General features: G+C 36.7%; 1 protein-coding gene across 3 annotated transcripts in view; it reads left to right on the top strand.

Moving 5' to 3' along the window:
* The window catches only part of DCDC1 (doublecortin domain containing 1), a 215,382-nt gene that overhangs the window by 94,831 nt on the left and 108,928 nt on the right, over positions 1 to 11,623 (top strand). For all 3 annotated transcript variants that reach the window (XM_072421857.1, XM_072421856.1, XM_072421858.1), the window contains 2 exons: positions 359 to 451; positions 9,102 to 9,272. In XM_072421857.1, coding sequence (XP_072277958.1) covers positions 359 to 451; positions 9,102 to 9,272 — 264 coding nt within the window. The remainder of the gene's footprint in view (positions 1 to 358; positions 452 to 9,101; positions 9,273 to 11,623) is intronic.

The following is an 11,623-nucleotide window of genomic DNA, read 5'->3' as shown; positions in this document are numbered from 1 at the left end:
CAGGGAATCTGACAAAACATTAAGCCAATTACTGATTATAGTTTAATTAGTTTTTTTATAGACATTATTACTACATTTTGAATAAATAAAATAAAATTGATTGGTTGCAACAATAGAATTTCAGGGAATAATTCTTCCATTGCATAATTATCTGTGAGTTGCTAATGCATACATTGAATTCCCAATATATAGGCTTTAAAATAAGATCATTACATCTTCTGCTTCGGGTATAATTGAAAGCTTTGAAATCTTGGTTTATAAGCATTCCTACTGTGCTCCCACCTTATAATTTAGTTAGGTTGCTTTTATTGTATATTCAGTGCTGCTTCACTGCAAGTGATTTTCATTTTTTTTTCAGCTTGAACATTACATGAACGGTCAGACTGATGAAATCAGCAGAAAGGAAATATTGTCCATGACAGAAGAGGAACTTTATTTAGTCCATGAAGAGGTACGATGGAGATCAATCTATTCTCCATTTACCAACTGAACCAAAATTATGAGAATTGTTCATTGACATTTAAAGAGCCATCTTAATGTTCATTACACCATTCGCATATTCAAGTGCTGTTTTTTTTCCCTTCTTTTGCATCCTTGGCAGAAAATCGATCTTAACTGGTAATTTCCCTGCCATGTGTTTTATGATTTATCCACAGCTAAAAAGTATGATTAAAGTTAGAAAGAAAAAAAAAAGGGGGAAAAAAGTAATGCATGAAATTTTTTAAATATTATGAGACCAGTGTCACGCCGAGAGGCTTTTTAGAGCATATTGTGCTGTCTTTATAGAGAGGCTTATTATTTTCACTTCTTTCAAAGTGTCGCAATTAGTTTGCAAGGGTAGAGCTACTATTATGTAAAAGGGATACTCTGTCCCCTGCAGTGCAGGAAGAGGGCTGGGGAATGGAACGTGTTCCTTGTGGAATACAACGGGTTAAATCAAATCGACTTGTTCCCAGCACCCATGCTGGGTAGTTGACAGGCACGGTCTATAAATGAAATAATCACACAAGATTGGTCCCAAGAAAAAATGGGATATTATTTCATGTAGATTCCCGAAATGCGAAAAACAATTTTTTTTTTATTTTTGGTAAAAGCGGTATTTGCCAATTTTGGTCCATTATCATCAGAAGCTTAAAATGAGAAGAAGTTAATGAATAATACATGTCCTTAATGTCTTTTTTCTCCTTTAAACACATAACTGTTATCTTGAATCTGTTTCTCCGATTAACATTTTTAAGTTGTGTACAATCTGCCTTGACATGCATTTTGTCTTAGATAGGTTTGATATTGGGACCAGTGACCACCCTATTGAGTGATTCTACTTATGCTGTTTTCAATAGTAAACAAAATTATTGTTGGCCCCTTCATATCTGTACATCGAGATGTGTTGTGTTACTGTACACATGCTTAGATGCAGTACTTTTATTGTATTTTAGATTGGCGGCCAATACACAGATAATCAATGTGATTTGTGGTGCAGGTTTTCTGGCACCTATTGTGCTTGTGTATTGGAATGCCATTCCAAAAAAAGCAATATGGCACAAGCTCTATTTTAGGTTACAAGAACACACAGTTAAATGTGCTTTAAAGCAAAGCTAAACCTTGGGGATACTCATTTGTCCCTGTTCCATCACAGGTGCCGCCATCTTCTCGCTTCTCCTCTTCCACATTCGGATTTTCAGTCATCTTTATTGGCCAGGCAGAGATGACTTAATTCAGTCCCACCATCAGCAAGGCATACTTGGATTGCCGGCATATTTGCCAAAAATTGCAGATTTTGACAGCAGTGCAGTATTTAGGCAGGTAAGAATACTTATTGCAGCAGGGACATTGCCTTTTTATGCAATAAGGACCTGCCTGATTTAAAAGTGGAACTTTAAATGTGAAAGGGCTTAAACACTGATTTGCTGCTTCTAACAAAAAAATAAAATAAACATACAGTTAGGTTAATTGGCCTCCCCCAAAATTGACCTTAGACTGTGGTATGACATATGACTATGGTAGAGACACTAGATTGTGAGGCACAGTTAGTAACATGACTATGGACTTTGTAAAATGCTGCGTAATATGTCAGAGCTATATAAATACTTTGTAATAATATTAATAATAATATTAATATTAATAATAAAACTAAGCCTAACTATGGATTATCTGGTGTGGCCGATCACAATTCAAAACACTTGACCTTGTTAATTTATCTGATATTGAGAATCGAAATAGAATTGAAAATTCTGTAAATATTTATTCGATTATCTAGTAATGTCAGATGCATAAATTAGGTCTGGGGGGAAGAAGCTGCAGGGGATAGGTCACAGCAAAGTTTGCCTAAGTGTTATGTTTAGATTTTTTTTAGACCTAAACAACATACAGACCAACCAAATAAAATAGTTCTAGAAATAAAATATCCTTACACCAAGGTATAAAGCAATATTCTTAGCAAAATATACCAATAACAGTTAGTAACATGACTATGGACTTTGTAAAATGCTGCGTAATATGTCAGAGCTATATAAATACTTTGTAATAATATTAATAATAATATTAATATTAATAATAAAACTAAGCCTAACTATGGATTATCTGGTGTGGCCGATCACAATTCAAAACACTTGACCTTGTTAATTTATCTGATATTGAGAATCGAAATAGAATTGAAAATTCTGTAAATATTTATTCGATTATCTAGTAATGTCAGATGCATAAATTAGGTCTGGGGGGAAGAAGCTGCAGGGGATAGGTCACAGCAAAGTTTGCCTAAGTGTTATGTTTAGATTTTTTTTAGACCTAAACAACATACAGACCAACCAAATAAAATAGTTCTAGAAATAAAATATCCTTACACCAAGGTATAAAGCAATATTCTTAGCAAAATATACCAATATAATATAAGTGTATAATTTAACTGCCAAAGAATATTTAACTTTGTTCATCCAGCTCCTGTTCTCTAAGTATCTATGCACCGAGTAGCACGGTAGACCGGTTGTTGACCATTATAGTTTGGTCAACTAGCAACCCCATACCCATGCTGACTAAACACCAAAGGGGCAGAAGTGCATTAACAATCAATTGAATGCCATAGGTATTCTGTTCTATCTCCTCTGAAAGTAAACTCCCAGTGTTAGACTGACAGTTCTAAACAGTTCATTTGGGTTAGATTGCACTGCTGGCTTCCCTCTCCCAGTCTAGTTGGGCTGAGGTTTACATAAAAAAAATATATACTTAATCTTGGTTGTTTTTTTAAATGAATACATAATTTGTGTTTTTATAGCTGCCTGGGATTTAGCTTTAAATCCCTTTTCGTCTTGGATAGGAATTCCTAATACTATGAGCTTGACTAAGTGAACAGCCTAAACTCCAATTGGAGATCAACCTCCAATGTAATCTGTGAAAACAGAGCTGGGATTATGTACCAATTTACTCTTTCCACTGGGAACATTAAAGCAGGAGGCAGCAGGAGGGCCTACTAGGCAAGGTGAGAACATTCTGCTGACACTACTACCTGAGACAAAAATGATGTCCTGCCTGTTAGGGACATTCTTGAAGGGCTCTTTCCCTTATTTGTGATTTTTTTTCTTTTTTTGCCATTTAAAATATTTAAATATTCTGTTGCTGAATCTTGAGTGCTTTGTAAATTTTTCCAGATCACTGCAGTAATTAGGTGTGAAACATTGCTTCCGTGCAGGAGCATTCTGTATTAAGACCAGTCACTACTTTTCTCTCTTATTATACAGGGACCGGTCTTGTATAGTGGGTGGACATCTCTTGCCCCTACATCATCACAGTGATTCTGTTAGTAGATCAGAATTTAGACCTTTCCAACAGGCCGGACCTAATCCTAAACCCTAATCCAGGTTCCCTGTCTTTCTTTGGATTGCCAAGTACTAAATGGTGACAGGCTCTCTTTAAGTTAATATACTAAACAAATATATATTACAAATATGTCAGTCTTGAAAATAGTTTATAGACAGTTTATGAACACATTTTAGAAACTAGGAAATCAAATATTTCAAAGACAGACTTAATCCTAAATAATACTATTAGTATTAAAGATACTTGTGTTGTTTTTAGTAAGAATTTACTATCCCCATGTCAAGTGTAACTTTTATTGCTGCATTATTTTTATTGTTCTAACTAGTTAAATTACTTAAAAATATTACCATTAATGGCTAATACATAGATGGTCCCTATTCATACAGAATGTTTTGTGTTTTAATGTAAATGAACAGTGCAGGACTGGGTTATACAAAGCCCACCAACTGACAAGTTAAGGCTATCATATAATCAAGATTAATATCTGGTGCAAGCAAATATTTTTTAATAGGAGTAGGCAGAGAAGGGAGTCACCTTGGGCACTTCATCAGAAGGTTGGTTCTAAAAGGACATAACCTGCAACCTGTGCTTTTGAAGTAGTTCATGGCTGGGGTGGTATTGATGAATGGGGAGGGCCATTAGATCTTCTAAATGGATAAGTCAATAGCTTAGTACTGTCGTAGAGTAATGTTTGCAACTTTTCAACATGACAAACTGTATTTTATATTTTATATTCATTATATAGTTATAGTAATGCAGTGGGAAGGGTAAAGGTCTACAACTATGTACTACACCAGAAAACAGCCATGGCTTTTCAAGCCTATTAGCTAACATTGGCTTTGCTACTTCAGATCCAGAAAACTCTGCCATGGAGTGTTTTGAAGACCTCAGGATCCATGTTTTAACAATTTGACTTTAGTTTTTTTAAATCATTTTGCTGGAATTTTTGTGAAGATAAGAGTTTGCACATTTCTTCCATGTGTTGTGCAAGCAGCTGCTTAATCTTCCATAGGTCTTCTGGTTAAACCAGATACAATTAGGCAACAGATATTGATGTCAGTGCACTGGGAGGAAATGGGCACAGCTTCCCGGTTACCAGTGGGAGGCAGGTGGATTACAGTGTTCTCCCCAGACCCTTTTAGCTGGGCGCACCACCAAGCACTCTTCAGTAACCACCCGTCTCTTTTGGGTGGTTACTGAAGAGATGTATCTGCAAAAAAATGCCACCTGCCTACAGTTTCTTTCCACTCTCAAAAATCTGGGTGGAACTGACAATTCTGACAGCCCAACAACTACTTCCACCCTCATGTACCTTTGTAGGACATGTGGCAGAGTGGCAACAGCAGTGATTTCCTAGCAGGAGCAACAGTGTTGTCAGCCTGTAAGGATCCGGCTGATCTAATAAAATGATCACTAGCTATTTAAACCATCAAACCGGGTGGGCACTTTTGAAAACAATATATAATTCAGTACTGCTTTGCATGAAGTGCAATACGTATGAATTTCACATTTTGTCTATAGTTCTACTTTAATTAGCCTCAGCAAACCATTCTGAATAGGTTTGGTGCTTTCTGGTAGCAATTGTGCTTCTCTTCCCCCCTTTCTCTTGTTGTAGTAACCACAGATTTGTTTCTAGTCTTTTCTATAGAGCTCTTCTTGTGTAGTTCAGGTCCTCCCCATCCCTGTATACATAGCCACTGCATGCTGTGTTTTTACTAAGATGGGAACAGTGAAATGTGGCCACAATGGCAAATGTGCGTTTTCTTCCAGCGCAAGGCTACGTAAGCCCTTCTTTTGTGAATGGAGTGGATGGGGTCAGATAATGTTTAAAGAGAGAGCCTTTCTGTCTCCCAGGCTTGCAGCTTTCCACATGGATGCTCATCCACACAAACACATTGAATTATGAACAGACCTATTAATGGCAGGGTCAAGTTTGGTCTCCTTTTACTTCCATTCACATTTTATCTCAGAATGAAAAGATGGAAAAATGAGAAACAAAATACTATGAGTTTGCCATTTAAAAAATAAATAAAAAAAATAAAAATGAAAAAAAACCTTTATGTGAAAAATCTGAGGAACATAACACTTCCAATGTATATAGTCCAAAATAAACATGTTCATATACTGAATTTATTATTGCTAAAGGAAATATTTTGCAAGGGTGAAATTCAAATTAAAAAATGCAAATAAAATACATTTTATTATTTATTAAAGTGCGTAAAAATAGAACATTTTCCTACTAATAATGCTTGCATACCTTGCATGTGCCCCATAAGGGCATTTCTCAGGGCAGGTTTCTGATTCAAAATAGAAGTTACAGTAAAAATCCAATGTCAAATGAACCATCAGGTCTAAATATAAACAGTTGTATTGATATGCACATCGTGACTTAATCCACCATTTCCACCCACTGTACCTTCTTGTTGTATCTCCAAATGGTATTTGTGGTCTTATTGACCAACAGGAAAGCATGGGAGATGGGTGGGGCAGACTAAATTTGACTTTTGCACAAAAAACTTTAGATTTGCACAAAATGTCAGCAACATTTTTCCATAAGTTTTTTATAGTTACCCCTCCCTATTATTCATTGAACTCTAGGCTCGTTTTGGTTGCCTGGTTGATTTACTTTGCACTTTGACTCATGCTATGCTAAAGTCATATACTGGTGAATGGGTACACGCAAGTAAACAATAGATATCTTTCTGATATTATTTCATTATATTATATCATTAACCTGGATTACTGTCGTGCACCCTCAACCAGTACATCCAACATTCATTCAGTGGTCCTCCCGAACAATCACCAGTTAATAGAAGTTCTCCTTGCTGTATACAACAACATCCAGAGAGCATTTGCATCAGAAATCAATTGACAATGGCCTTTTTTTTGTTTAATTTCCATTAGTTTTTAATAATTTCCATGCTAATATTGACTCTAATTCCAAAATATTGCATAGTGTATGGCCTTCTCATCATTGTTACATACTGTTTTCCATTCCTGTTGGTTCTAGGTGTCTGGTTGGTCTTCACACACAAGTCAAAATAGTTCTTTGTCTTTTAAAGTGGAATTAAACCCATTTAATACTCACCTTTCACCAATCCAGTGCAGATGCCCATCTTCCTTTTTTTATTCCAATTTCCGTCTATCTTAATTGGCTGGGCCGGGATGACATCACTCCCACACAGGCACATATGAGTTTAATCGGTCCCAGCAGCCGCAGCTGAAGCCATGATGTGCCAGGTATGCCAGCAACCAATGCTGAGCTACTCATCAGATTTTGACAGTTTAAGGGAGCGATCAGACAGGTGAATATGTTTTATTGCACATTGCCTGTTCCTTTTTGCAATAAAACCCTGCCTGATCATAATTTTAGTTTTTAGTTACACTCAGCAGACTCCTTGCTGCCTCACGCATACAGAAACTTGCAGTTGGGTTTAGTCCTGGTGTTGGGGAAGTGGAGCCAAAGGTCCTGATTTACTAAAGCTCTCCAAGGCTGGCGAGAATACAGTTTCTTCAGTGAAGCTGGGTAATCTAAAAAACCTGGAATGGATTTCTTCAAATCATTTGCTATTTGCTAGCAAATGTTTTGAATCCTGGACCAGATCCATTCCAGGTTTGCTGGATCACCCAGCTTCACTGATCAAAGTGTATTCTCCCCAGCCTTAGAGAACTTTATTAAATCAGGGCCATAGTGAGACTAGTTTCAAAGAAGCAGACAGAGAAGGGTTTCTTGGCTACGAAAATAAAAATTATAACTCGTGGTTTCTGATAAAAGGTAGGACTTTTAAATGTAAAAAATCAAATAGGTTCGCTATAAATATAATTGCTGATTCTTCCTTAGCTACATCCCTTTATGGATTGGGGTCTTAACATTTAAAGGCAAGAAGAAAAAGTTTACTAAATTATTGGAATAAAAGTACTTTCTCACTGATATTCATTCTTTATACAGACTTTTCAGAGTAATAGTGCAATTTAGAGGTAAAAGGTGTGATGCAGTATAACATTTTTGGTCATTAAGAGTTTCATTTTTTTGACAATTTAGGGAAAAAAGGGATGGAAGGATTTGTTTCTGAAAAAGGAGACAGGTGGGAGCTATGCAGTTGCAGCTCTGTATTTACCATGTACTCATTTTAACATGCCATACGTATTTATGTATTCTTGCTACTGAAGCAAACACTACCTGTGCCCTGATATTTCATACTGAGATCCTCATCCCTCTCCTGCTGTGTTGGCTGATCATGAGAACACTGAGGCTAACATTTTGGCCATAAAGCATGGCTGTATTTTAGCACAGCGAATGTAGCTTTTACTGAACCTGTTAAAACTTTCATCTGTTCAAAGGTTTAGCCATTAGTTGGACATTATCAGCTGGACGCCAGCTACCCCAGTGACACCTGCAGGCTGGAAAAGATATTGCCAAAAACAGTTCGAAAATGAATGCACTTATGGATTTATGTTTTATGGATACAACAAACATATTTAACACAATTGATTATTTACCTATGTCCTTTAGGAATTATATCCAAATGCTGTAACCTATACTGCAGTGTTTCTTGACTTTTTTAATATGGGGGAACCTTTGAAATAATTTTCAGGTCTTTAAGGATCCCTTGCTATAATTATTATAGAATATTAGGGTGGTGGCCAATAGGAAAAATGCCTCCTACATTGCTAGCCAGTTGGAAGAATTTCACGCTTAGGCTATGTACACAAGTTAGATGATTCTCCTCCGGTTATCGCTTCAGGGCTAGTATGGGATGAGAATCTGATGTGTGTACAGCACTTGTCCAACGTCATTCATGGATCCGTCCTGGCAGCCCAATATATTGCTCTAAGATTCATCATTGTAATTTAATGTTTGATACCTAGTCAATATCAGACATATATTTTTATATATTAGAAAAATTTAAGGGACCCAGGTTTAGCCATGCATGAAACATGCATTATTTTACACTGCTACAGTGGTATGCTACTAACTGTAACAACATGCAGCCTTTGTTCACACCATGAACCATAGTAGTTATAACAAACTTTTTAAGATGATTTGGGGGTTACTTAAGACAGGCTAATTGTGTGGATGTTAAATTCTGTTATATCAGCTTTTGTATTCTTATACAAAGTTATTAGCAGCTCTGATATTTGAGGAAAATTGCATTTTAGGTAAAGTGGCCCTTTAAGCAAGATTTGAAACAAATCCCTCATTAGCTAAATGGTTTCATGGCCTTGTGACTCAGTGGTCTGACACGTACAATTACATTGCACTAACAGCTCTTGTAATTTAACTCCTTCAGGTGAATAAGCTGATTGATGAACTGAAAACGGCTATCAAGGAGCACCAAGGTCAGCTGGCTAAACTTGCCCCGCAATTACAGGCTGAACAAGAACAGTGTGCCTCTTATTTGTACCAGCACATTAGACCCCTACAGAGCAATGCTGTACTTCCATCAGGTCTGCATCTAAAGGTGGGTGTCAGTAATTACAATCCACACAGCTTGCATGGTTCTATATATGGTATGCTGTTCTCTGCTTCAGAAAGTGTTTCTTATGAAGTTACATTTAAAGTTTAACTCCAGGTTTACCTTCAGTCTAGCACAATACAGACTCTTCTCCTGCACTGAAATTGCTAACTCTGATTTCATTGCTCAGTCTGAGCTTCTTACAATGTACATTAGAAACTGCAGCAAATCATAGAGAGCTTGTCTGAAAGGTTGTCAGTAGCTAGTCCTTTCCTCCCACCCCTGTCATTGATTAGTCCTCTATACTTTATGTAATGGAGGCCAAGCATGTAGAAACTACCTGGGATTGTCTGCATGGAAATGCCACCTGCCTCTTAATACCTATTCTTCCAGCATAACTCTTCCAAGGAACCAGTCTAAGGGGTACTTAGTATTCTGTAAAGTTTTTAGAAAGCTATATACTGGATCATTGCTCTTTCCTCCCACCAGTCATAATCTGCCTGGTCTAAAATCAGGTATGTAATAAGAACAGAAAGGTATAGTAAAACAATGTAATCAGCTTTTTATTGGGGAGGTAAAGGTAAAACTAGGGAAAGCAAAATATATATTGAGAAAACAGCTCATCGGTCTATTGCTACTCCTTGTACTTTTCAACTTCAGAGCATAGATGAGAGAGAGACCTATAACTCAAAGGCAAACTGTGTAAATCTCAGGATTAAATGGAAAGAAATACAAATCAGAAATATGTATTTCATCTGTGTATTTTTGTTTGCCTAGAGTTGAGTTTTAGGTAAATACATCAACTTTTGGTATTTTTTCAAGGAAGGATCATATTTACATTGATATCTGCACTTTGAGACATTTAGGGCTCCAGTCCCTACAGTGAACTGGCTTACGGGAGAAAAGAGCATAAGAGTAATGTACCGTTATTCTGCTAAAGCCATTGACCATTCTCTATTGGACTACATAGAGGTCAGCAAACTTGGTGTGCTGTTTATCAAGGGGTTTGTTTGACAAGACTAATTAACCACAATTACAAATCCTTTGTCAGGTAAAACACATTACATTTACACTGATCTGCCAAAGAATGGAAACCATTGACTGGTGAAATAATTAGCATAATTGGCCTCTAAGTGAACAGCCTAAACTCCTTTAGTAAATATATCTGATCAATTATCTCTTCACAATGGCACCTGTAAAAGGGTAGAATATATGACAGAAAGTGAACATCCGGTTCTTGAATACAGTGTGTTGCCAGGACTTAAAGTAGGCAAGCAAAAGGATCTGAAAAACTTTGGCAACAGTCAAGTTGTGATGGCTAGATGACTGGGTTAAAGTGTCTTCAATTAGGTCTTGTGGAGTGTCCCCAATATGCAGTGATTAATACCTGCCAAAAGTGGTCCAAAATAGGACAACTGGTGAACTAGCAACATTGCTATTGGTGCCTAAGGCTCATTGATGCAAGGGGAGGCTAGCCCATTTAGTTTGGATTCCATAGCAGAACTACTGTAGTAGAAATTGAATTGGATTAATACTGGCAATGGGAGAAAATGTCAGAGTGTATGCCTCTCTGTATTTAAAGCTAAATACCTACAGACCAGTCAGCCTACCCATGATGACCTTTGTTCACCAAAGCACTTTTATGGTTCACATGCGCATCCAAACAAGGCTCTGGAGCAATAGATAAAGGTGGTTATGTCTGATGAGTCACATTTTCTTTAAAATCAATTGCAAAGAGTTTAAAAAGTAACCACTAAACCCCACTCTGCATGGAGTTTGCATCTGGGTTCTCACAACCAAGTTACTGGTAAGATAATTGTTTTATTTGAAGCATAGTATATGTATGCATGTCTGTTTGTGGTATGGATTTTATTTGTAACCTTTTTTGGGTGCAGAGACTGTAGCTTGTTTATTCTTTTAAAATGCTATGGAGAAACTGTTATCTCTATATAAAGGAATAAAATAATTATATAAACAGCAGATTAATAGCTGTTGGAACATCTTCTGTCAGGTCATTTAATGTACATATATTTTCCATGCAACAGCCAAGTGCTTTGGTGACCTCATGTGGTCGAGGAAGCTCTCTGTAAACTCACATCTTAATTTTGCCAGGTTCTTCCAATAAACCTTCACGATCCGGCCAATTTCCCATTGACTACATTACCTGGGCTGCCTCATTTATCTTTCAGCATTATGTTGTGGCTAAAAATATCCTCTTTCATGTTTTGTAGAATGTTGGTTCAGAATTGCATCCTAAACCTTTTTTTCTATCAGTAATAGCCTAAGGGTTGTTTCTTAAATCCCTGATAATTCACTATATTTATAAAAGTAATGTAACAAATACTGACAAGCTTCAG

Source organism: Pyxicephalus adspersus, chromosome 9, assembly GCF_032062135.1.
Source record: "Pyxicephalus adspersus chromosome 9, UCB_Pads_2.0, whole genome shotgun sequence".
NCBI classification, from domain to species: Eukaryota; Metazoa; Chordata; class Amphibia; order Anura; family Pyxicephalidae; genus Pyxicephalus; species Pyxicephalus adspersus.
The sequence above is the reverse complement of the archived record's forward strand: the minus strand, read 5'-3'. Positions and strand labels throughout refer to the sequence as shown.